This window comes from Phytophthora cinnamomi, assembly GCF_018691715.1.
Source record: "Phytophthora cinnamomi strain GKB4 chromosome Unknown Contig84, whole genome shotgun sequence".
NCBI classification, from domain to species: Eukaryota; Oomycota; class Peronosporomycetes; order Peronosporales; family Peronosporaceae; genus Phytophthora; species Phytophthora cinnamomi.
The window spans coordinates 284,360-310,190 of NW_027151017.1; the positions used below are offsets into that span (position 1 = coordinate 284,360).

General features: G+C 56.2%; 6 protein-coding genes across 7 annotated transcripts; 3 read left to right on the top strand and 3 right to left on the bottom strand.

Moving 5' to 3' along the window:
- Positions 1-5,698: 5,698 nt before the first annotated feature.
- On the top strand, positions 5,699-6,610 carry IUM83_18402 (uncharacterized protein; the record flags this gene model as incomplete). Its single annotated transcript, XM_067943399.1, has 1 exon — positions 5,699-6,610. One exon carries the CDS (start codon positions 5,699-5,701, stop codon positions 6,608-6,610), a length of 912 nt encoding a protein of 303 aa, XP_067784817.1.
- A 639-nt stretch (positions 6,611-7,249) lies between these two features.
- Positions 7,250-9,697, bottom strand: IUM83_18403 (putative homeodomain transcription factor; the record flags this gene model as incomplete). The annotated part of the gene is made up of 8 exons (XM_067943400.1): positions 7,250-7,396; positions 7,506-7,601; positions 7,690-7,771; positions 7,854-8,153; positions 8,223-8,551; positions 8,642-8,839; positions 8,908-9,445; positions 9,543-9,697. The coding sequence occupies 8 exons, from the start codon at positions 9,695-9,697 to the stop codon at positions 7,250-7,252; spliced, it is 1,845 nt and encodes a 614-aa protein (XP_067784816.1).
- A 709-nt stretch (positions 9,698-10,406) lies between these two features.
- IUM83_18404 (phosphorylcholine transferase LicD) lies at positions 10,407-11,440 on the bottom strand (the record flags this gene model as incomplete). The annotated part of the gene is made up of 2 exons (XM_067943401.1): positions 10,407-10,553; positions 10,640-11,440. 2 exons carry the CDS (start codon positions 11,438-11,440, stop codon positions 10,407-10,409), a joined length of 948 nt encoding a protein of 315 aa, XP_067784827.1.
- A 513-nt stretch (positions 11,441-11,953) lies between these two features.
- IUM83_18405 (Kinase A-anchor protein) lies at positions 11,954-13,937 on the top strand (the record flags this gene model as incomplete). The annotated part of the gene is made up of 6 exons (XM_067943402.1): positions 11,954-12,095; positions 12,159-12,212; positions 12,287-12,465; positions 12,538-12,645; positions 12,715-12,837; positions 12,918-13,937. 6 exons carry the CDS (start codon positions 11,954-11,956, stop codon positions 13,935-13,937), a joined length of 1,626 nt encoding a protein of 541 aa, XP_067784815.1.
- A 328-nt stretch (positions 13,938-14,265) lies between these two features.
- IUM83_18406 (Kinase A-anchor protein) lies at positions 14,266-24,447 on the top strand (the record flags this gene model as incomplete). 2 transcript variants are annotated; one of them, XM_067943403.1, is made up of 8 exons in its annotated part: positions 14,266-14,317; positions 14,434-15,532; positions 15,584-22,062; positions 22,126-23,242; positions 23,337-23,355; positions 23,412-23,793; positions 23,876-24,174; positions 24,310-24,447. In XM_067943403.1, 8 exons carry the CDS (start codon positions 14,266-14,268, stop codon positions 24,445-24,447), a joined length of 9,585 nt encoding a protein of 3,194 aa, XP_067784814.1. The 2 variants fall into 2 exon arrangements, with proteins under 2 accessions (XP_067784814.1, XP_067784813.1); XM_067943404.1 differs by lacking the exons at positions 14,266-14,317; positions 14,434-15,532; positions 15,584-22,062 and having other exon boundaries at positions 23,106-23,242.
- Positions 24,448-24,661: 214 nt separating this feature from the next.
- Positions 24,662-25,829, bottom strand: IUM83_18407 (tRNA (guanine-N(7)-)-methyltransferase; the record flags this gene model as incomplete). Its single annotated transcript, XM_067943405.1, has 6 exons — positions 24,662-24,802; positions 24,874-25,018; positions 25,086-25,341; positions 25,420-25,466; positions 25,550-25,606; positions 25,705-25,829. The coding sequence occupies 6 exons, from the start codon at positions 25,827-25,829 to the stop codon at positions 24,662-24,664; spliced, it is 771 nt and encodes a 256-aa protein (XP_067784812.1).
- Between the last annotated feature and the right edge of the window lie 2 nt (positions 25,830-25,831).

Sequence of the window (25,831 nt, forward strand, 5' to 3'; positions counted from 1 at the left end):
ACACACACTGCCCGCCTTGTACCAATAGTGAAGTTCACCTCTCCCCGTTTATTTATCGCCAGCCTTCGTCCACCCAATTTTAGAACTTCAACAACGCCAGCCAATCAGTCAAGAAGCACTATAACGTCACACATACGTTACCACTGCACACTAAATCAGTAGACCAAGCATCCAAGCAGCCGTTCCAGGATCGAGCTGCGCCAGCCCGCGCTTGATTCAATGAATCGAGCGGGGTGACGAGCCAGATGTAATACATGTAGCGGCGACAGCATGGTGGTCGACACCTCCGCCCGAGGATATCAGATCCTTCGTCGCCAAGTTGCACTTCCCCGAGCGCGTGTGAACACATCGCACCCCATCGTGGCCGCGATCGTTAGCTGGAGACGAGCGAGGCTGCAGTTCAGCTAGAGGCGTACACTGCATTGCGCCTGCCGGTGCGATAGCGTCCGCAAAGATGCCAAGTATCAGCGGGTTACATAGGTACACACCTACAGGTTGGCTGGTGCGCTCCATCAGCCGCTCGGACTCCGAGTCGGAGGCCCGTTAGGTCACGTGGCGCACCCGCCAGCCACGGATGGCATGCCGGGCAGATTCGGTCCCGCCGCGCACTGAGCCGGGAAGAGAGACGGCGAGCGCTCGCGTACAGTACATGTACCGAATTTGAGCTTTCCTACAGCAGACATATCTCCTAAAGCACAATCCTCACTAGCCAATCATGTTCATCGGTGCGTCCAGCTCACCACTAAATGACAGCACATAATGCAGCTAAAACAGCCAGTTATTTTTCAAAGAGCGAGCACAATGGCGAGGTCCTCCGAAAAAGCGGCAGATTTACTCGCGGTTAATGCAGCGTGACTTCATAGCAAAATAGTGTGAGTCAGGGGCAACCGCTCACTTTAATGCTCGTGCAATGGGGGTGGGAGCTACATTGCTGCCGGATGTTGAGGAACATCTCGTTCGCTGGACCAACTCTACGTAACGAAGGGACCGACAGTGCTTGTAAACGTATCGGTTGATCCGGCTCGCGATATCGATACACTGACTACCGACGAGGAAGAAGCCCAATTACATGAATACACGTGCATCGTTGCATTTATTATGCTTTGCAATGCGTTTGTCGTTTTCACCTAGTGTTTTGCCCGAGTTATAATATCTGGCGCCCGATATAAAAACAGATGGCCATTAAATCCTCCAAGTTATAATCGCCAGCCTCGATATCGATATCGATTTACGCTATCTGTGGTCGAATTGCCGATCCAAAAACGAAATTCGGGCCGATTTAATTTAAATCGCGATGTCTGTGTACGGATGATAATGCCGCGCTTTATATATATAATATGCAATTGGACACTTACATCTGGACACTTGACGAGTGGTCGGCAGATCGCGCTGCTGATCTGTCGAAGCACCGCAGTTTCCGAAAACCTTCACCTTGCACAAGTGCAACATATACTCTCTCGACTACCGTTGGCGAGCCGTTTTTCTTATGCATGTGTATGGAATATGTATGCAGTATGTTAGCGATATATTTGGGCCTAACGTGCGAACACTGCAACGTTGGTACAAGTTGTTTTTGACCGATGGTGTGGTTGATGAAGGAGGTCGAACTAATCGCTCGTCGCGTTGGCCGAACGACGTGGTAACCCGTGTTCGAAAGTACGTGAAAGCCCACCCTACATTTTATTTAGAGGAGCTACAGCAGTTCATACGAAACGCTTTTCCTAAAGTAAAATGGTAGCGTAGTATCGACATGCGGTCTTATATGGCGGAGTGCAGCTTGCGCGACAGACAAGCGGAAAGCCCAGCGATACAGGAGCCGCTAGTGCACTCACAGACGAAGCTAACGAGCCGTTAAACACATCCAACAGAGCCGTATCGGAGTAGCAGTGGCCGGCGACGTTACCTCGGTGTCCTGAGAACCAACGATGCGCCCGTTATATTTAGTAGGAAGAGGTGGTGCGACTTACCTACACCTGGAGGTCGATTTACTACCATGTCGCATGTTTATGTCTTCGAATTATTTTATCACAGAAATCGATCTAAGCCCTAAATCCGAGCGACAAAATATCTGCAAACCACAATACATTTATCAGAGAACTGTTCTTGTGCATTTCACCTGTACACCGTACATCTCGTGTACAAGTGCAACGCGACAACTTCAATGTTCCAGGGGTACTGTATCATGTAGGAATTCTCAAATTCGGTACATGTACAGTAACATGTGTATCGCAGCGCTTCTTATCGACTGGCTTGCCGCGTCGCCGAAGGCGCGAAGATGACAGTGCCCGCACGAGAGCTCGACTCGAGCTCAGTCGCACTTTCTCTACCGAAGCCTCGGCGCCGAATCTCAAGACACATCGTGCTCAGGGCGTCTCCGCATCAGTGTGAGCCATCTCCAAGTTGGAGTCCAACATTGCGCAATAACACCCGCGAAGCAGTGCGCTCCCGCATTGCTCCGAGAGCGCGGCAGTCTGGCTTTCAGTGGGCCCCCATCGAGCTCCGTTATCCTCGTGGCTACGCCTGCGATTAAATTTTTCTGTACATGTACGTGCACTGTATGTTGAAGCTCGAATGGCTGTGCGACGCAAACGGCGCGAGACGCTCATTTTCCTCCTCCGCGAGCTGCTCGACTGGAACTGCAACGGGTTCTTGCGAGCAACGAAGCAGTACGAGCGTCGAGTAGTTCTCCATATACGTCATGGCGACTGATGTGCCAATCTTGCTAACAGGGAGCGAATTCTGCCGCCGAGCAACAACGTCGTCAGGCACATTGATTGATTGACTCCTTGTGCTTCCACCAATATCAGATTTGAGCCGCAGAGATTTCCCACCCACGCTTTTTCTGGAAGTGCGTGGCAGCCCTTGCTGGGACCTCTCGATCCACGTGACGACCAACGTGAGGTGTACTAATTGGTGTAGGTACAATAGGAATTGTATAGTCAACGAGATGATCGGATTCTACAGGGGGTATTCTATTTGGCACCGCAATACAAATTGGCATTTTCCGTTAGGACATCTTGCGTGACTCCCTGGTTTGGCTTGTGCGCTGCCGCAATTTCCAACAGGAGAAAAGGCAACACCTAATTGACGCTACGCGATATAATGGAATTTTGCCATAACTTAATTAAGCCACTGTGTAGCTTCATTTTCTACGCCCTCGGATTCTTGGCGCGAATGAGCGCTCATGCCTGACGAGTGGCCATACGAAGCTCTTGCCTTGTTTTGCATTGAGTAACAAGAGGCATCAATATGGATGGTGGGCGTGCTTCAGGTCAGGTTAACGTAATGTACTAGGATCGATTTCCGAATGAATGCGTCGTCCAGATTGGCGGAATGATCGAAGGGCGCTAAGAAGCTTGAACGTCCCTGTACACACGTAGCTGTTATGATGTGAAATTAATTTACATTTTACTTTTACAAGATTCAAAATATCAGATATTTCACCAGGTTTGAAAGTCTTTGCGTGAACATGTGTGAAACTGTACAGGAAAAAAAAAACATGTTCGAGCAGAGCACCCATACATGTACAGTAGCTCCATCTTGGGTTGCCGTGTACACGCGGTAGTATTGTTTCCAGCCCCACGTAAAGAGTTATTTTTCCTTGTTGAACTCGACATCAGCTTGTCGGGTCTTGCGATCCAATCGACCGACTCAACGCTCGTACTGCCTCGTTGCTCGCAAGAACCCGTTGCAGTTCCAGTCGAGCAGCTCGCGGAGGAGGAAAATGAGCGTCTCGCGCCGTTTGCGTCGCACAGCCATTCGAGCTTCAACATACAGTGCACGTACATGTACAGAAAAATTTAATCGCAGGCGTAGCCACGAGGATAACGGAGCTCGATGGGGGCCCACTGAAAGCCAGACTGCCGCGCTCTCGGAGCAATGCGGGAGCGCACTGCTTCGCGGGTGTTATTGCGCAATGTTGGACTCCAACTTGGAGATGGCTCACACTGATGCGGAGACGCCCTGAGCACGATGTGTCTTGAGATTCGGCGCCGAGGCTTCGGTAGAGAAAGTGCGACTGAGCTCGAGTCGAGCTCTCGTGCGGGCACTGTCATCTTCGCGCCTTCGGCGACGCGGCAAGCCAGTCGATAAGAAGCGCTGCGATACACATGTTACTGTACATGTACTGTACGCGAGTGCTCGCCGTCTCTCTTCCCGGCTCAGTGCGCGGCGGGACCGAATCTGCCCGGCATGCCATCCGTGGCTGGCGGATGCGCCACGTGACCTAACGGGCCTCCGACTCGGAGTCCGAGCGGCTGATGGAGCGCACCAGCCAACCTGTAGGTGTGTACCTATGTAACTCGCTGATACTTGGCATCTTTGCGGACGCTATCGCACCGGCAGGCGCAATGCAGTGTACGCCTCTAGCTGAACTGCAGCCTCGCTCGTCTCCAGCTAACGATCGCGGCCACGATGGGGTGCGATGTGTTCACACGCGCTCGGGGAAGTGCAACTTGGCGACGAAGGATCTGATATCCTCGGGCGGAGGTGTCGACCACCATGCTGTCGCCGCTACATGTATTACATCTGGCTCGTCACCCCGCTCGATTCATTGAATCAAGCGCGGGCTGGCGCAGCTCGATCCTGGAACGGCAACACAACGCTGCTACAGGTTTATTACGCATAGCTCGAGGCGCTGCTCAGTCTCGGGGGCGATGCTTTCCCATTTAAATGGCCGAGCTTGGTGATCCAATTGATGCAGTTTGCTCGCCGTGCCACGAGGGCAGTGGAAGGTGCGATTTGAAGGCATGCCACGGCCCATGTAAAAGTCATCTCGCCAGCAGCAGAGAGCAGCAGTTGAACTGCCAGTTCGGGCCGGATAAGCGCGGCTCGGCGGCTGGGCCAGCGGCGGCGACATTTGCTCAGCGCCGGCGGCCCCATGAGAAAATACCAGCGCACACGCGCGAAGAGCGGGTATCGGCGGGCCAGGACGTGTTTCTGGCAGCACGAATGTGTGGAGGCGTTGGCAGCCCGCAATGAGTCAGTCAGAGTCGAGCACATCCGAGAGGCCCCGCATGCCCCCGCTATCCGGTATGCGGAGCGACTCCCACCGCTCTCAAAACACCGCCGCACCGCATGTCCCCGTGACTGGCGGCGCATCGGTTTGGTCAGGTGCTGTACCTTTAAAGCGATTGCAACCTCTAATATTTTGTGCCTGCGACTTGTGGCGGCGGGTCTGAATGTCTGCTGGCATTACATGCGGCTTGATTCCGAGGCGGATATTAGTCGCGCCGGTTTACGCCGGCCTGCTCCTAATACAGTACTACAGGTACACCAGACTCAGTGGGTCGTGGATAACGGCGGCCCAGCCGGCGCGCCTCTCGAGCCGCTGGCGCGCGTTACCAACCGCCTTTGCTGATGGAGCGAGGCCGCAGATGTCCGCGTGGGCCCTTGTCCCGATGGCCTTCCGGCGTGGACGCTGGCGCTGGTTGCCGCTGACCTGTCGCCAGCAGCAGGCGGGGAGGGAGCCGGAGCCCCGTAAGCGAGCGCCGAACCTGCTCTTTGAATCCACCAGTGCCAGCGAGCGCGGTATCAAGGCGTGGCTCGGCTCTGGCCGTTACCCTTCCGCGCACACTGGCTGTCTGTATGGCTGGCTGGTCCGAGAATCCACGGGGCCGGCGGCTGCCCGCAACTCACTTCCTAAAGGTCGAGCAGCTCGATAGCACGCCGTACTGCAACACAGGTGTGGCCCCGTATCATGATGACCGTACTGCCGCTCGCCGACACTTCCGCGACCGCCAGCAAGAAGCGGCGCCGCAGCATCGAGCCCGTGGACTCGAGCAAGATCCTGGCCATGCCGCTGAGCATGTCGCCGCGCGCCATGGCCTCGAGCCCCGTGCGCGCCGCGCTGCTGCAGCAGCAGCCGGGCAAGGGCGACGAGCTGCTGCGCCGCAGCCTCATGGGCCTCTCGCTGCAGCTCAAGCTCAAGATGATCCTCGTGGAGGCCTGGGCCTCGGACATGAACAGCGTCGTGATGGAGCGCAACCTCTTCGCCATCGCCAAGGAGCTGGCCATCCTCAAGGAGATGGGCGTGTACGAGCAGCACACGTGCGTGCGCTTCCTGGAGCTCGCGCGCAGCCGCATGACGCAGCTCCTGGAGCAGACCGAGCGCCACGAGACGCTGCACATGGAGGCCGAGCAGATGTGGACCATGGCGCTCATCCAGGCGCAGGAGGCCGTGAGCTCGCCGCCCGCCAGCCCGTCCGCCGTGAGCGAGTTCCCGCTGCTCAGCGGCTTCGACGCCAGCAGCCGCGACATCTCGGTGCTCTGGCGCGCCATGTCCATCGCGCGCGACCGCGGCGCGCAGCTCTGGCACGAGAACAAGCCCGAGCAGGCGCTGCCCTTCCTGCTGGCCGCCGACTCGTACATGAAGCGCTTCACGCTCAAGTACCAGCGCCTCAAGGTGGACCACGCCATGGTGGACACGCTGCAGAAGCCGCCCGCCGCGCCCAAGCGCACGCCCACGCGCGTGTCGTTCGCCGAGGAGCCGCAGGTCATGGGGGTCGCAGATGCCGAGGTGGATCGAACACCCATCTGCCCCACCAAGCCGTCCAAGCTCGAGTCGCTGCTGCTGCGCACCTCGCGCGAGTTCCCGACGCCCCCATTCTAGACGCCATGATTTAACTACCCCCAGGTCTCATCGGAAGGCCCACGTACTCTAGTTAGCTAACTTAAACACGCGCTGGTTCAGACTCTCCATTCAGTCTACTCGTCCTCGTCTTCCCCCCGGGTCGCCACTACTGTACATTGCATGCTCGTTGCGTCGCTGTGAGCGAGGCCGCCGTTCCACTAGCTGCTACACATCCTGTCAGGCGAGTGGCACTGCGTCTGCGTGCACTAATTCAAGCGAGAAAGCGAGCCGGAACCATGTGTGGGAGTGTGGTGCTGTATTATCTGCTGTTGGTTATCTATCTATCGAGCGGCGACGATGACTCGAATCGAGTCATCGTCACCTACGTGTGCGCGCTGCAGCCGCCAATATATCGCTCCGAACCGTTAGTCGAATTGACGAGATAAAGGCAGCGCGCTCGCAATTGGGCCGCGCTGCCGTTAGTGCTGTTGGGCACTTGGTGTGTGAGAGTGTTGTACAGAAAGCAGGCGAGTCGCGCCGCAACTTGGCGCGCCTTCAACTGCGTGTTGCTTGACCTCGCGAATGACGTCGTCCTCTTGTGTATCTCGGTCGTTCCGACCCGCCCGTCCATCTCATTTGCCGACGTCCTTCGTGTCAGCATCGCTCGTCTGGCGCTGTCTACGCCTTGAGCTTCCAGAGTTTCAGCTTGAAGCCGAAGAAGTCGGACGCCGTGGACGAGAAGGCGGATAAGACCACCACACGCGTGAGGTTGTACAGGAGCGGGTTCATGGTCAAGCCCGACACCTTGTTGGGCGAGTTCAGCTCCTGCAAGAGGAAGGAAAACGGCACAACCAGACACAACGTCAGCGAATTGCGTTCGGAGACGGCCGTTTGGCCGCTTCGCGTGCTGCACCTTTCAGACAGCCAGACGTACCTTCAGCAGCTTGCACGCCAGCTTCAACACGTTGTTGGAGACCAACAGCTTTTCCTTCTTGTGCGGCTTGGCCAGCAGGCGGAGGTAAACGTTCATCTGTTCAGGGCAGCAACGCTGTCAGCTCAACAACACGGGATGACGTAATAACAGGTAAGTTGTTCCTGAAAAACAACAAAACACAAACCTGCTCGGTCAGAAGCAGCGATGTGCTCTGGTACTTCTTGTTGATGTTCGAGCCCAGCATCATGAAACGCAACATGAACACACTGCGCGGATTCACAAAAGACGGCAAAAATAATGGTCAGTGACGTGAGAGCAACCCCACAACGAGCAGCCCACGCGACGTACGAGGACAGCATGCACCAGATAGCCACTTCGATGTGAATGATGCTTTCCGCCGAGAGCGAGCCGGGCCCGTCCGAGACAGCCTGCATGCCCATGACCACCAGCAGCACTAGGATGACCAGAAACGACGAGGACACGATTTCATCGGCCGCACGCTGGCGCCCCTGGCGCTTGAGCCATGTGCGTCCGCCGCGAAGCGAGATCCACGCCTTGATGTTTACCACGTTCTTCAGGCGGAAGTGGGGTAGATTTGCCAAACGCGAGCGCCGTGACGACGTCAGCGCTGTAAAACACTTGGCGTATCTGCACGACCAAACAGTAGACACGTTAGCGTTTCACTTCACACGCGCAATATGCCCCGCAAACACTTACAGGAATCGACGGTGGTATGTGACTTCGGCATCCGCGAGCGCGGCGAAAACGATGGATGCCATGTAGTACGTCGACAACACGCACGAAATCGCAATGACCGATGCGCCGGATGCAAGCTCTGCAGCATGCACGTACAGTCGGTTCACCGAGAGCTCTCTGGACAATTGCCCTATCCATGAGAGCACCTCGAGAGGTTCCTGGGTCACAGCAAGGCAATCGATCTCCTGGCACTTAATTGTGCACCGCAAAGCAATCGGCACCAGCGCCAGCGTTATCGCAGACACCTCTGCTACCTTCCGATAGAAAATCCGGGGCGGAGTTGCCTTCACCTAAATGTGATCATAACACACGACGCGTGTAAGATAGAATTACAAAAATGCTATCGCTTTGGCTAGCAGGATAGCGGTGTCTGTTCTCACCTTGGCAAGAATCGTATTCCGTAGCTCGGTGATGGACATTGCTCGCTTTACCGGGAAGCCGTCTTCCCACACGCACACCGTGACGCGCCTTCTAGCAAACTGATCCGCTACATTATCACGCTCCAGTCCTCCATTCAACGGCAACGGCACTCGAGGAGGCAATGACATTGGCGGCTTGCCAATCGGGGTCCTTATTCCCTGCAGAAAGATAAAAACATCAGTTTACGTTGCACCTCAAGCCACGCAATCAGTACACGTGGACGTACGCGTTTAGGAGACGTTGGCGCGGAGCTGCTCTTGTGCGGGAACATGTCGTCATTGAGGTTTGACTCGTCACTGGACGATGACGAGTTGCCGCTGTCTTCATCACTATCTGTGCCGTCCGAGTTCTCCGACTCGGCTAGTCCCGATCCCAGTCCGGACGTGACGTGCGAAGTCTCAGACTCGGAGCTGCACACGCTCTCCGTGGCCTGCTTGATGATGGGGGACAGGATCTTGCACGCCGGGTCGGTGTCCGGTGCCTGCAATGCGCTGGACACGCGGCCGTAGCCGATGGCTACCAGCAGCAGCAGAAACACGGGGAAGAAGACCTCGAACGAGCTGTGCGGCGACGTGGTCTTGTGGTGGAAGATGTAGATGCACACGGCCGCGACGTGCAGCGCGTAGAGTGCCGTGGCCGTCTCGTAGAACCAGGGCTTGTGCCGCCAGAACTTGGCGTGGAACGGCACGAACAGCGCGCGGCTGAGTCCCTCCTGCACGAGCTTGCGGTCGTGGCTGGAAGGCTTTGTGTGGAAGAGCGCCGACCTGCACGCCAGCAGTCAGAGCACCACAGGTCGTTAGCACTGCCGTCAGAATGGTAGGGTATTAGCACTAGCTGCTGTTGTTGCTGCTGCAGACGCACCCTTTGATCAGGTCGAAGTCGATAAGCTCGCGCGTGAGGTTCATCTCGCGCTTGAGACGCTGCTGCTGGTCGAGCGCCTCGGGCGACGACTCGGACTTGCGCTGCAGCCGCTTGGGGTGGGGGCGCCGCGGCGGCGTGGAGAACTCGTCGTCCATGGCGGCGTGGGCGCTGAGTGGTGCGCAGGCGGGAGCAAGCGAGTCAGTCAGTCCGAGTGCGCGACTGCGACTGCGCCTTCTTGCGATCAAGGTAAATTGGGAAATGACGGTTGTGTGCTCGTGTCGGCGCGAGAGACCAGGAGCTGGGTCCCAAAGGGGGACTTATATTCTTATAATCGTATTTTGCCACAACCTACGCTCTGCCGGATGTATATCGCACAACACACTGTATCACAGTGAGAGAGCCTGCGAGAATTGAAGTCTGGGTACGCGTGCAGCGCTCTCACTTTCGTTCGCGGCGAAAGGGCGCGAAACCAATGGGATAAAAATAGAAAAACAAGCGCTGGCTCAGTTTGCTTGGTTCGCGGTCATATTCGACGATCGCACAGCACTTCCTGCTTCCTATCATCTCTGCTGCGGCGCTGCCACGTGCGGCGCCGCCGCGCTCTCTCGCTCGCTCCGTGGCGCCGCGCGACGACCGACGAGCGCAATGCATCCAAAGCAGTGCAAGGATGATCCCCTGCGATGCCGGGTCCGCGACATTTGCAGACGGAGGGGCTCGCTGAAACCAGGTCCATAGTAGGACCTGCTTGCAGTCCAGCGCTCCTTCCACGCCAGCCAGCCATCCGCCCGCCCTGGGACTCGCAGCCACGTGCGTGTCCTGCGTGTCCTCGCCCTCGACCTGTCTTGTCTTGCGTTGCGGGGCGCGCTAGAGCTTCCGCCGCTTGGAGCTGCCGGCGGAGCACCGGCGGCGGTAGAACAGGACCAGCGCCACCAAGACGCCGTTGAGCAGCGCCAGGTGCAGCATAAATAGCAGCGGGCTGGTCCAGAAGCCGCACACCACTCCCTTCCAGCCCTGCAGCGCCGCATAGTCAATCAGTTAGTCAGTCAAGGCTGTCATTTCAGCACCACGAACACAGAAACCGATGAACTCTTGCTTACTTTGATCTCGCGACTCGTCAACGCGCTCTCGCCGTACTGGATCGACAGGAACTGCGCCACAGCGGCGGGCACCGGTTGCTCCTGCACGGGCTTGACGCCGTCGTGGACGTTCACGAACTTGCGCTGCAGCGGGAACAGCGACTTGCGCGGCACGCAGCCGCCGCAGCACATGTGCTCCGTGTGCGCCTGCAGGCCCTCCGAGCAGCACACGAGGCTGTCCTCCTCGTCGTAGCCCGGCGGTACCAGCACGTTCTCCCGGTCGGCCGCCACTTGTTCGTGCGTCAGCTCCACGTACCAGTAGATGTCCACCCACGTGCCCACGTCCGTGGCGTCGTACACGCGGATGCACGGGTCGTGCAGCCGGGGGTCCGACCAGTAGAACTCGTGGTTCTCCGTGTCGTACGTGAGCTTGACCTTGTGCGGGATGTCGTCTCCGCGGTCGTAGGCAGTGAGGCCGACGGCCTCGAACTCGCCTTTGAGCGCCGAGATCTCGGCGCACGTGGCGTTCATGACGCCCAGATCCACGTCGTACTCCCAGGGGATGAGGCCGTCGTCGCGGTGCACGCCCAGCAGCGTGCCCTTGTCCAGCCAGTACTCGACGTTGTGGCGCTGCAGGATCCGCGACGTCTTGGTCAGCAGCGACGACATGTGCGCGCGCGTATCGCACTTGCCGTACAGGAACCGCAGCATCTGCAGCGCCGCCGCCGCGCCCAGCAGGCACAGCACGTAGAACATGACCTTCTGGCGCGGCGGCGAGCGCAGCCGCCTCGACGTCGCCACGGGCACGCGGTGCGGCAGCATGGCAGCGGAGGCAGTACAGTAGTGATTACACTGTGCACCGAGACGCCCCCGTCGTTTCAATCTGTGTGGCACAGGACCACGGGTAAGTACGACGCGCGAGTAATGATCAAGTTGAAGTGCAACGGCTTCACTTTTGGCCTCGCTTGACTTTTAGCCTTCGTGTTGGGGGCTGTCTGATGTGGATGCAAGCACCAACTTGAGGCTATCTAGGGAGTTCTTGTCGGCGGACTTGGTTGCCGGTGTCCCATTGCGAAGCACGAATTGTGGCTCGTGAGATTTTATCTAACGTTAATTCACCGCCTACATGCATTCGCAATGTGAATGTAGCGCTACGGTAGACAGTTCCAAACAAGTCGCTTGGCATTTCGGTGAGGAAGGAAGTGAATTCTTGTTCTCCTTCGCAGCCATTTTGGGAATGGGTTGATGCGGTGATTATGCCGCGCTTTGCCGTAAGCCATTTATTTATTTTCACCACGGACGGTGAGAAGCAGCGGCGGGACGAAGACAAGCACCATGCTACGCAAGTTGTTCCACAGCGGTGGTGCGTCGGAGGGCGCTGCGTCGCCAATCGGTCATAACGCGGCGAAGGTCGACAGCAATGCCAACCGCGGCACCGAATTCGCCGAGATGGTCGTGCGGCTGGAGTGCTTCGAAGGTGATACGCAATTCAGAGCGCCAGAGCGAAGAATCGTCTAACGTTGGTCTTGCGTGTGTGTAGTTGGTCTGAAGGACACGATCAACAAGTTGTCACGCCACTGCCAAGCCATTTGTGGTATTGTAGCGCCGGTCAATGTCGTTCAAGCCTGGTTGCAACGTCTGACATCTCGTGCTGCCGTTCCCATTTAGAAATTGTCGCCTCTAGCCGCGAGTTAGGCTCGTGCGTCCATACCCTGTATGGTGCTGAAGGAGACGAGCAACAAATAACCGCGGCAGAAGCACGCAAGCTCTTGGCGGATGTCACGACGTTTAGGACGAGCTCGATCGCACCCCTGCAGACTATCCTGGCAGATATCCCCCAACTGAAGGTACGACCACGAGTTGACCAATGCCGGTTGGACTGCCGATTGATCAACTGTCGCTTGCATTTCTTCGTGTAGCTGAAGTGCGACCATCGCAATAGTGCCAAGAGCGTCATGCTTCGATACGAGAGAAAATTAGAGGAGATCCAGTCAACGACGCGATACGAATCCTCTCGCCTACGCCGTGTGAGTTTCAGTTGTGAAGAAGACTTGTTCTCCGCAAACATGTACTAAACTTTCGGCTGCTTCACTCAGAATCGAGCCAAGTATCAAGTTGCTCTCACACGCTTCAAAGAGCTTGACGACGAGGTTCTTGCCGACGTTACCGCTGTGCTAGCGCACGATCTACCCGAGCTTGCGGGGCAATCCATCGAGAAGGTAGTCCCTGTGCTCTGTTGTGTGCATGCTTTTCTCTTCTGTTGTCTAACAAAGCTGGTATCATTCATCGTTTGGCGCAGCTATTACTTCAGCACCAGCTTCTCACTGCCAAATGGATGCAAGCCGAAGTCACAAGTCTTCAGAAGCACTTGGGAGGATATCGAGTTCGTGCGACGGAGAAAAAAGCGCAGCAGCAGTTGATGCAGACCCAACTCGACGTGAGTGAGGAGCGAACCAACGAAACTGATGCTGCCGACAGCTCCAGCGACAGCGACGACGACAACAACAACGAGGACGACAAGCACTCGGAAGACCCCGCTCGCAGCGAGAAGCCGACCCCACCGCGTTACCCGACAGCGATCGCTCCTCTCAAAAAGCCTCAAGCGAAAGACCCCATCCGGATCATGGCCAACCACGTACTCAACCAGGAGCAGAGTATCTGTCCCCGCAAGAAGCACGTGTCCGGGACGCGGACGTGGAATCTGCACCGCTACATCAAAGACTCGATGGCATGCGGACTCGACCTGGCCGACTGCATCCAGTTGCCGGAGGGCTGCCAGCTCGACGAGTGGGTCGCAGTCCACGTGATCGACTTCTTCAATGAGATCAGCCTGCTGTTTGGCACTATCTCCGAGTTCTGCACACACAGCTCGTGTCCGCAGATGTCGGCGGGGCCTTGCTACACGTACCTCTGGGCGGACGGCGTGCAGCAAGTGACGCCGATCTCGCTGCCGGCGTGCGAGTACGTGGCGCGGCTGCTCGGATGGGTGGAGGGGCAGCTCGACGACCCGCAGCTGTTCCCGGAGGTCTACAGCTCCACCGGCGACGGCAGCAGCAGCAGCAGCAGCAGCAGTGCGGAGTGCAACCCCAAGTTCATGCGCGCGGCGCGTAACATCCTCAAGCGGCTCTTCCGCGTGTACGCGCACATGTACCACAACCACCTGCAGAACTACGTGGCGCTGCACGCCGAGTCGCACCTGAACTTCTGCTTCAAGCGGTTCGTGCTCTTCGCGCGGCAGTTCGAGCTCGTCGAGCAGAAGGAGCTCAACGCGCTGCGCAAGCTCATCCAGACGCTGCTCGCCAAGCCGCTCAGCTTCTAACTTAACGGCGTAGGTAGGATACACAGCACTAACGTTATGAGACCTGCAGGCTACATTGTACATGTATGTACATGTACATGTACAGTCTCACTTCAACTGCCCACCGCCACAAAAATGTATCCATCTCACGCTCGGCCAATCCCGAGGAGCTGCTAGAGGCGCGGCGGGTCTGGCCCAATCACTTGCGCTTTGTATGGCAGCCAGGGGGAAGAAGCCATTTGCAGTGTGGTGGACAGGCTGGCACACACGCTCCGGGGATTAGCGCCGAGCGCGGCATCAGTTCCCAATCCGCGCCTCCCCCTCCCCGACCAGGCAGGCCCCTCCCACCATGGAGCTCGTCGAGGCGCAGGACGTCGTCTCCGTCTTCCTGCGGGAGCTGCGTACGTCTCGACGGCCCGCGCGTCGATTAATTCTTATTTGCGCATTTCTTTCGTTATTTATTTTTGTTCTTCTAAAATAACATTTCTTTATGGATAATCTGTGGTGTTTATCACAGTGGGCGGGAAGGAGTACAGCGAGACGGAGGCCACGCGCCTGCAGATCCGCCGGCCGTCGAGGCTCAAGACGCTGTTCACGAACGTCGTGGGCGTGCTGGACGAGCCCGAGCAGATCCGCGCGCTCGAGGCGCTCATCAGCCTCGTGCGCAGCAGCTGCGGCAACGTCGAGGCGTGCTCCACCGCCGGCCTGCAGCGCGAGATCCTGGGCTTCCTCAGCGAGCGAGGGCTCTTCGCCGACCCGAGCCTGCCGCACGCGGTGCTCAAGAAGCTGCTGCGCCTCTTCCTGTACCTGGCCTACCACTCGGTGAGCATCGACGACATCCAGGCCATGCTCGCGGTCTTCCGCAGCATGCGCATGGTGCACGAGGAGCCGGACGACCAGGCCGTGAGCTACTACCTGTCCACGCTCGAGAAGATCGCGCGCGACTCATTCGGGCCCGCGTCCTTCTTCGACCTCAACGGCGAGTTCTCGGGCCTGCTCATGCCCGTGCTGCCGGCCTTCCCCAACAACGGCTACACCTTCTGCGCCTGGATCAAGTTCGAGTTCCTGCCCGAGGAGGTCGCGCCGCTCTTCACGTTCTGCGGCAAGACCGGCGTGGGCATCATGTGCTCGTTCCTGCGCTCGTCGCTCATGATCACGAGCTTCGACAAGCGCAAGAACGACGGACACGTCGAGGTGCCCGACCTCGTCACGCCTGGCAGGTGGCACTTCCTGTGCATCACGCACACGCACCGCCAGTTCCGCGGATCCAAGCTGGACGTGTACCTCAACTCGGAATTGCGCCAAAGCGTGCGCCTGGCGTACCCGAACACGGCTCTCATGGCGCCGGTCGTGAAGGCGTATCTGGCGATGCGCGAGAGCAATGGCTCCAACGCGCTGCGTATTCTTCTGGGCCCCACAGCTCTCTTTGGACAGGCACTGCCGGCCAGCATTATCAACAATATTCGCAGCGTCGACGAATACGACGCGCTTGTGTTCCAGTTCAACTCGTATATCTCGTCGTCATCTACATCATCGAGCGGAGGAGTCAGTGGAGCGCCAGGGGCGCCAGGAGGAGCGAATGCTCCCGGAAATTCGACTGATGGACTGCTCCTCGCGTACGATGCCAGGCATTGTGACCGACTAAAGGGTTTATGCTACGATTCTAGTGGCAACGACTACCACGCTGCTGCTGCTAGTGCTGGTGTTCGCTTGCGCCATGCTGGAACTTTTAAGCAAGCTGTGGCACAGCTAGGTGGACCGCTGGTGTGTCTTCCGTTGTTGGTAACGTCGACAACTGCTGCTGTCTCAACCGTGAATGCTGCTACGACGGATGCCAATGGAGACGACGCATCAGAGCCGTCTCCAGCGATAAGGGACAGTTTGTCAGCCGCAAGTGGAGCATTGACAACGCAGTTCGACGAGGATTCGGACTTTCTTAAACAAATGAGTGACCTGATTGCACGCCCAATGGGTGTGCACAGTATCCCGAAAGTTGTGCTGTTGATCGCTGAGATCATGCGCCATTCGCTTGTCAACAAGTTTATCTTTCGTCGCAGCCAGGGTGTGCGTCTCATGGCTCTGCTGATGCGGTCACTTCCTCCGCAGTACTTGACAGCAGATTTGTTGGTCGCGATCGAGCGGTTGCGTAGCGCTGTGATCTCGGATCGAATTCTGGCAGACGAGATTTACAAGTTCCTGCTTTTCAATTTCCGTGTTTGGGTAAACGCACCGGTGGAGCTTCAAGACACAATGTTCGACAAATTGGAAATTATGACTCGTAAGGACAGTAAGAACTTGTCCCCGGCTTCGACGCGCCACTTTTTGCGGTGTTTATCGTGGATTTATTGGCGCGTTCCTTCGTCAACTACCCTTCGACGTGCTCGGGAGTTTTCCCCGGAGGAGATCGATGCGTTGCGGAAACGTGTGTTGGCAATGATCCAAATTGTGCTGTGTGAATCTCCCCCGGCCAAGGTGGCAGGGTCTGTCATGGCTTTTCCTGGAAAGGGCAAGGAGGTGAAGTCCCAGCTCTCGTATGAAAGCACGCGCTCTCTTATCTTCTGCATGATAGGCAAGCCGAGCAACCCTATGATCCCTGGAATGAATATTGATGGAACACCGGTGATTCAGGAGGTTGGGCCGTCAAATGGTTCGTCATCCTCTGCAACGGTTGCTTCGTCGTCAAGCTCGAAGAGCATGCCCGAAAGTGACCTTGATGGCAGTGGCTCCGTCGTAGAGAACGTGCCCGAGACAGATTTACCAGATCTGTTGCAGTTATTGATTGAGCTGTCGGTCCAACCAACAGCGCCCGCAGGAATGTTGGATCTTTTTGGTCGGTTGGGCGGTCTTCGCATTTGGCTACCATTGCTAGAGTTTTCGAACGATGTTATTCGAGTCATGACGTTGCGCTTGCTGCGAACCTACTTGTTTTTGAAATGTGAGTGCACTCAAGACCGCGAGATGATGAACAACCCCGATAAAGTTCAGCTTTCCGTGGGTGACGCATACTTGATCATGCATTCACTGAAACCCGAGAAGCGTCCGGTTTCTATGGGTGTGTACTCGGAAATTTTGCTGATGATTCTCGGAATCCAAGTGACTGAGAAGGACATGAGGGCGCTAGACGGGAAAACTGCGGCATTCGATGCTCTTATCGATGAGAATGTGCTAGCAACGGCGACGATTTGGCACGGCAACATGATGTCTGCATTCCTGGGCTTGGTGCGTGCCAGCTCTGTCACTATTCGTATGATTGCTATCCGCCACTTGAAGATCATTTTCGCTTCTTCAACCATGGCCAGTGCGATCAACCGCCATGTGCTGATCTTCGGAAGTATTTCGAACATGGGCGGTACCGCGACGGAGTCATCAACGACAGAGCAGGTGCCGATTATTGAGGCCATTCTAAGTCTTCGAGGCGACCCCCAACGTCACCATGAAAGCGTACCTTCTCCTCCATCATCGCTATTTGGCATTGATTTGTGCGGCTGCCCCGGTGTTCCCATGAGCCGGCTGCGAGACATGGTGCTTAATACGCAGGAACCGGACGAGGTCCGCGTGAATGCTTTGTACTCAATCATCACGCAGGATGATGTTGATTTCGTGCGTGGGTTACTTGCGTTGCACGGAGACGGTGACCGTAAGAAGCAGGGTGTTAGTGCCAGCTGCTTCAATGACATGTCGAGTCGCATGAAACTGGCACTTGTGGAGTTGATGTCCGTCTTCCAGCCCAGCGGATGTGTAGACTTCATCACGCATATGTCTTACGACGTTATTTCCTCCATGATCTGTCTAGAGGTGAAGACGAACGAGATGGCGTGGTTCTTGCTGCAGGATCCGTTTACCACCCTTTCACGCTTTATCTCATCCGCAGAGGAACTAGAGGTGGTTGTGGTGTCACTGCTCAAGACGACGCTGGATAAAATGAACGAGATGCTGTCAGCTGAGATGAACTTGCGCATAAATGAAGGCACACCCTCGCGCGAATCTATCCTGTGGCGCAATGCTGAGAGTTTAGCTTCTCTGGCGGCGGCTGTCGTGCTTCATTACGACCCAGATACGCTAGGTGAAGTTGACCCAAGCAATTTGGTGAGTGCTCCAGGCAACGAGGACGTGACGAAAAGCTTAGTGTTCTGGAAGTGTGAGCGCGCGATTTGGCATGAAGCCGAGCTGGTGGACTCAATTCTAGGCATTTGGCAGCACTTCGCTTCGCATTTCCACTCCGATTCGGACGCCAGCTTTGCGCGGCGATCTAGCAATGCACACAACCGTCGTGGTAGTACGCCACCCCGTCCGATGGAGAGCGGATTGCAAAGTCCACCACCTTCTGGACCTTCAGCTCGTTCTAACGCTGCTACGAGTATGCTTGGGTTTGGCTTCAACTTGCTGCCTACGGGTGGTTCAGCAAACACACCTACTGCCAATTCCCCGCCAACGCCACTGTCTGGTGGAAGCAACATTTCCGCTCGACCGCACCCTGGTGGGCCGATGCGTCAAATCCTGCAGTTGCTATTGCGGTGCTTGTATCTCGTACTCATCTCTGATGACATCGAATTGTCAACCAATGGTGACGGTGGTGAAATGGAAGAACTGTCGTCGGTGAAACTGCGGCTTCCGGCCAACTCAGTGTTTTTCGCGCGCATCAACAAGCTTGAATACTTTATTAACGCGATGGGCTTGGGTCATGAAATCGCGCAGTTCGATTCGTGCTTCGCCCCATCGCGCTCAGGTTCTAATGGCATGACAACGACGGCCGGGCTAGTCACAGCTAGTGAATGTGTGAAAGCCGCCCCCGGTGACGAAACAACTCTGCTGCTCTGGCTGATCCCAGAACTCTCGTCGCTGATTGAGCGCGTACGACGAAAATGCTGGTCGGAGTCGGCGGTGAAGCTTGCGAGCATTTTGGCGTCTCTTGTGTCCGTACCGCTTCGTTCATCAGACCAGCTGGCCGAACTACTTGCTCGAAATGATTTCACGACGAATAATCAGGAGGTTCGTCGCCGTGATTGCTTTTACCACGAACAAATGGCGCATGCTCGCGATATCCGTGCGATGCGTCGTGCTGGCATGTTTGATGAGGAGGCCGATGAGAAGAATCGCGCGAAGACTGAACTGGAACGGATTAGCAAGTTCACTCGCTCTTCCACTTCTCTAGGCGCACCATCAAGCGAAGGGGAGGACCACGTTTGGTTAGAGCGTGTGAAGGCTAAGGATATCGATGACTGGATGAAGCTGCGAGTGTTAGCCAAGTGGGGCGTTCGTCACGTATGGGGACTGCGAGAAGAATCTGTCGTAAGCTCTGGGGATGACGGTACCATCATTGGCCTGTGGGGTGATAATGAGTTCTGGCGTGTCGATATCTATACGTCGAGCAACTGGATCCGTTGCCGGCTGCTGCCGGATACGGATGATACGATTTCTCATAACTATAGCGCGAAGCTGTCCTCGTCAAGTCTGAAGCACGAGATGCTGAACAACATGACCGATGAATTGGCTATGCCACCAGTGGATTCAATTGTCGTGGATGATGCGGCTCTTGCAACATCGGGCGATTCGGCGGATCAAGCCTTTGAGGAAGAGGAGGAGGAGGAAGACGACGAGGCACGTACTGTCAGTAGTGGTGGAGACGGAGATGGATCTGAAGCCACAGAGTCCGACGAGCCTGGGTACGTCGGATTAGCACGGCGCATTAGTGACGTCGGATATCTGGATGATGACAGCAGCCCAACTACTTTGGATGCCAGTGGAGACAACGATAGCGGCGCACCACGCTCAATGCTGCGCGATCGTATGCACAGCAGCGACAGCGTAGGAGAGGTCGTAGATGCCGCTTCACGCTTGGATGTCATAGGCCAGAATCCGGACCTTGTGTCAACCACGGCGTTGGGTCCCCCTCTTCCACCTGATGTTAGTGAGAACATTGCCAGTGAGGATGACACCTCTATCCGAGACCGCCGTGCTGTCTCCGTGGATGTGGCGACCACTGTTAAGTCTGCAAAGGGCCGTATCGGCACGATCTCGACGCGATTTTCCTCGGGCATCATGCGTCTGGCTGGTGCACGACCGGCGACTTTGTCAACATCGTCAAATGGACCTGACGGTTCGGGACGCCTCTCCAATGTTTCTGAGGAAGGTGGTGATATGCACGATCTACACGACTCAACTTCTCCGGACACAGCAGGAGAGGATGGCTCTGCGCCGCTGAGTAGTGAGCCAACGAAGCCCACCAGCCCGTCGGACCGACACTCGTCAGGGCCAACATCGTCGTCACGAATGGTTAAGAAATCAGGCAAGCATGACCAGTGGAAATCGTTGGGGTCGCCGTACCGCACCAAAGCGTATTTGGTGCTCTCGTCGGGTGTCTTGGTGCACGGTGTGCTGCGCATTGGCGCCGCAACAATTGTCTTTGAAGGTGAACGTGTGGTAACACTGCGCAGTATTGCAGACGCGTTCAAGTCAAACGACGACGGTGGGGCTGTTGCACGACAGCGCAGCGCCCAACGCCTGCACGAGACGTACGTCTCACAGCTTAAGCGACGAGTTTGGGGCGTCCGTGTGATCCGTGTTATTCACCGACGACGGTTCCTCATGGAAGGCCAGAATGGCCTTGAAATCTACTTCGTAGATGGCAGCTCCTGTTTCTTCGGACTTGAAAGCTACGGTGAGGCTGACCTTGTATACGCCACACTGAAAGAGAGGAAGCCACCATGCCTCGCGAAGTGGGGTAAGCGATTATTGACGGCCGAGCGAATGTTTTCCAAGAGCAAGTGGACAGAGATGTGGGTTCGGCGTGAGATCAGCAACTTTGAATATCTTATGGCGCTAAATGTGTCAGCGGGCCGTTCCTACAATGACCCCTCTCAGTATCCTGTCTTCCCATGGGTCATCAAGGACTATGAATCGGCGGAGCTTCGCTTGGATGATGAAGATATCTACCGCGACTTGCGTCGGCCTATCGGTGGACAATCGCCGGATGCTATTCAACGTGCGCGAGCAACGTACGATGGATGGGACCCGAAAACACCCATCCCAGCGTTCCACTACGCAAATACGTACTCGCACATGCAGTCAGTGTTGTACTTTTTGATTCGACTTGCGCCTTTTACTGGGGCTGTCCTCGGCAGCGAGGAGCAACAGCTCCACCGCAAAGCAGTAGGCGAACCTACGTTTGACTCGGTGCCTGACGCCTTCAGAATGTGCACGAGTGATGAGCGTCACATGTTCGAGCTGACGCCCGAATTTTTCTACCTACCGGAGTTGTTTTCAAGTGCTCGGAACAAGACTTTGGCTCGTCACTTTACGCCAGGGCAAGAGGTAAGTGCAACGGCAGGCCTAGCGCGTGATGTGACTCTACCTCCATGGGCTGCGTCGTCGTACGAATTCGTGCGATTGCACCGCCTAGCACTCGAGAGTGACTTCGTATCCAGCAATCTTCACCACTGGATCGATCTTATTTTCGGATACAAGCAAACCGGTGTGTCCGCTGTGGATGCATTGAACTCGTACCACATTGCGTGCTACCCGGAACGTTTGGATCTCAGCACCTCAAGTGATGGTGTGCGTGCCAAACTTGTTCAGCGCGGTACAGTTCCGATTCAACTCTTCCGAAAACCTCACCCTGCACGCATGACGCAGGATGAATCATTAGAAGCACGGTACCCGGCGTCACACAGCATGGCTATTCTATCTTCGCGCCGACAGGTGCGCCGTCATGACCTGCCGTCGAAACATACTGCTGCTGTGAAGAGCGTGCGTTTTTCAAATGCACTGAACCATGCTGTGGCACTTACAGCTCTAACGGGATCAACCCCTGGACTTGGAAGTGGAACGGGCATGGGGGCTCACAGCACTGGTAGCAACGACCATGGAGTTGTTGTGTACACTACAGATAGCGATGGTGTGGTTCTGGCGAAGCGCTACCTGAACTCAGTTCCAGACACAGTGCGTTCTTGCCCGTTTTCGATGGTGGATGTGGACCAATGGTGGAAGCTTCCTGCAGGTTGCCTGGTGAACGAGGGTGTCGTGTTTTACGAGCAGATGATTAGTTGCGGCTACTGGGATGGTAGCTGGCGTATTCACTGGGCTGCCGACGGCGAGCTCCTGCAGCGGATCGCCTTCCACAAGAAACCTATTCTTTGTATGGCCCGAAGTGAAGATGACTTTACTGGCGATTTGGCGTTGGCTTTTGGCAGTGAGGATTGCACTGTGTCAGTGTGGGCGCTTTCGAAACTCTCCGCATCTCGTTCGCGACGGCTTTTCCTCAAAAAGGAGCTGCCGGTGGGAGGACTTCCCTGGGTTCTGTTGGTGGGTCACACGAGTCCTGTCGTCGCTGTGGCTCTGAACGTGGACTTAGACGTGGTAGTAAGTGCCTCAAAGGACAACACGCTTTTGCTGCACTCGCTCCGCGGCTCAACACCGCTTCATGCTTTGGCTCTTACGCCTGGGCCGATGGAGTCTTCAGCTGTCGCTCATATGGTAATTTCGGCGCAGGGCAACACGCTGGTTCACTCCATCACCACTCACAAGACCCAACGTAGCGGCCGCTATTCTCGCGCAAACTCGCTCTTCTCCGATGACAAGGCTAGGCTCACAGTCGGTGAAAACGGAGGCGGCAATAGCAGTATGGTGGCTGGTGGTTTATCCAGTAGTGGATATGTAGCCACGAGTGATGACCAGCAAGAACGTCAACGCGACGATCAACAATCCGAGCTGCATGTTGTGTCGATTAATGGGCATGTGGTCTCCCACGACAAGCTGGTCGTGAGAGGCGAAGGTGAAGAGGAGGCTGATAGTGAAGACAGCAATCCCCCGGCGCCACACTTGCTGCTTGAGCGCGGTGTATTGTTTACACGCTCCGGCGAGTACTTGATCACGGCGTGCGCTGGTGCTGACGCAGCCATCGAGGTGCGTGACGCCGGCATGCCAGGTTCTGTGGTACGGCGCATCGATTGCAAACGCCCAGGCGCCGAGTTGACGAGCCTGAGCATGGGCCAGGACGAGCGGTGCATTGTGTGTGGTTACGCTGATGGTGCTGTTGTCGCCTACGCGCTGCATTTCGGTGTTGCTGATGGCTGCAAGAGTCTGGTAGGCCTCGACAAACAAGCCCGCGAACGCGAACGTGCTGCATTGGCACAAGCAACCAAACGTGACTTGCTTCGTAACAAAAGACGAGAAGAGCTCCTACCAGCTTTCATGCGTGGAAATGGCGGTGCCGAAGGCAACCTGTGGGCACGTCAGGGCAAATCTGCAATGCCCGAGGAGCCGTACATCACACACATGCAGGAGCGATTCTCGCTGCTTAAGCAGACCTGCGTAAGTGGTGATGAAAAGTACGAAGGCATGTTGCGTGACCTCTGGCACGCAATCTATTCACAACAGCCATTCAAGGAGACCACGTCTGCGCAGCCTCAACCTATCGCGGAGGGGGATCTGTTGGACTTCGGTGACGATAACCAAAACGGTGGTGACGCGGCGGCTTCTAAACAGTCGGAGCTGCAGTTTGAACGGGTTGGCGAATCGTGGAGTCGACTGGGTTTCCAGCGTCCGGACCCTACCACTGACTTCCGTGCTGGTGGTATGCTGAGTTTGGATTGCTTAGTCTACTTCGCCTCGCATTACACATCGCACGCCGTGCGCATGGTAACGAACCAAGTGCCCGGGTCGCACGACCACACCTACCCGTGGGGCCCTGCAGGCATCAATGTGACGTGCATGGTTGCACGTCTCTTCTGGAAGTTCGACGGCGAGCTTGTTCGTGAACAACAGTCCAACTGGCCTTTGTTCTATGACAGCGAGGCCTTCCACTTGGTCTTTTCGGAGGTTTTCGTGCTCTTCGACTACCTCTGGAACGAGATGAATGCCAACTACGGCAACTTCTCCAGTAAGTTGCTGTATTTTATTACCCCGCGCTGTTGTAATTCCGCGTACTCACTTTGTATGTCCTTCCTTTTTCGTTTGTGCAGTGGTCATTCAAGCAACAAGCGATCGAATCATGGATGTTCTTGAGGAGGCTCAAGGCGACATCAATGTGATACTAATGGAGCTACGCTCGCAGAGTCTGTCGACAACAGGCAAGCAGCGACGGGCATCGTCGCGCTCAATGGAGGACTTCCTCACAACCATCAACACAAACATCACGGATGCTTCTGCTGCAGTCAACGAGGGACTTACCGCCTCGGATGGTACAAGTTTCCCACCATCCACTCCCCCTGGCAAATCGCCAAGATCCTCGTGGTCGTTCACTTCGCAGGTCTCGCAGTCTGTGAACCGGTTGAGTCTGGGCACCATCGGCTCGTCGAGCTCGTCAGCGGCCACGACTACTGCAACCACGACGACTACTACGACCGCAACGACCGAGGTGCTTCTTCCGGGTCTCGGAGGCAGCAATTCACCCAAGCCGGCACCTGTTGCTACGGGCAATTTGGTACCCGACTTGAATGACCCGTTTGCTGGGAACGATATCCGTGGATTCGAGGAAAAGCCGCCGTCGCCGCCTCCAGTGCAGAGCGACGATCCGTTCGCGTGCTTGATGTAAGCAAGCTGCGTGGGAAATAATAGGTTGTTAGCAAGAATGCTTGATGACATGTAGTTAGAAGGAGTGTGCAGCGAGTGTTGCTGTGTGTATGAAAGCAATGCAGTTCATTCAAGAGACAAAATGCTAGGAGGCTGTTGACTCCCGGCAAAGCGGAGCACGGGCGCAGGCCGAATTCTAGAGTGGCACGGTGCTCCTACTCCTTGGCTGCTTTTGGTTACCAGAAGAGGTTGTCGACAGCGACATCCTCGTTGGCCTTCCGCCGGAAGACCGCTACGTACTTCTTGCCACCACCACGAGCCACCTTTTTGCCTTCCTCCGTCTCTTCCGTCATGGCCTTCACGCACGGGTCGGAGGCCTGAAAACAAGAGCACACCACCTACTTCAGTATGACTTTCACGGCAGCCAATTTCAAGAAAAAAATCGTACCAGCTCGCTGTCGGGAATGCGCGTGAAGCATGGGTGGCTCGAGCACTTCTCCACGTGCCACTCGTGCAGCTCTTCCACGTCCGTGATGGTGTACAGAATGCCACCAGGAGCCAACAGATACGCATACTCAGCCAGCAGAGGCGTGCTACAATTAAAAACAAAACACCTCATTAGCACCTGCCTTTCATCATCGTTCGCACAAAGTAACGTACTGAACAATGCGGCGGCGGTGCAGCCGCGCCTTGAACTGCGGGTCCGGGAAGCAGAAGAACATCTTGGTGATCTGGCCCTTGCGGAAGTAGTGCGGCAGGTAGCGCATGGCGTTCGTGCGCAGCGCCGACACATTCTGGAACTGGCCCGGGTGCTCGGCACGCAGCGCCTCAATGCGCAGACGCACGTACTCCGTCACCTTGGCGCGGATCTCCAGTGCCAGCGTCAACTTGTCCGGGAACAGCTCCGCCAGCTTCACTGCACACACCAGCACCATTCAGCGTGAGGACGACCTTTTCCATATTACAGCAACGTCAACAGCAACACCCGACGAACCTGTGAGTCCACCGAAGCCGCAGCCGACGTCCAAAAAGTCCACGCTCCTGCCGCAACCAACACACCAAATGCTCGGTCACTGAATGGGCTAGACAACTAATTAAATTCAACACAAGAGGCAGGTTCTCACGGGTTCTCGATGCCCGGGTAGTGGGTGGACCAGTCCATCTCGTCCGGCGTCTGCGGGCTGTTCGTGGTTGCAAATTGCAGCCAAATAGGTGCAAAATGTCAATGGTCAGCGCATTGTGGTCATTCCACAGCTCCGTTCTGCGAGCAACCACGCACTAGTTGAAGCAGTCATTGTGCGACAGCGGGTTGCAGTGCGCGCGCGAGCGGTAGAACTTCTTCTGCGGCAGCTTGGCCAGCGTCTGCGCGTCCTCCGCGGGCGTCTGCGTCGTCGTGTCCGCCATTA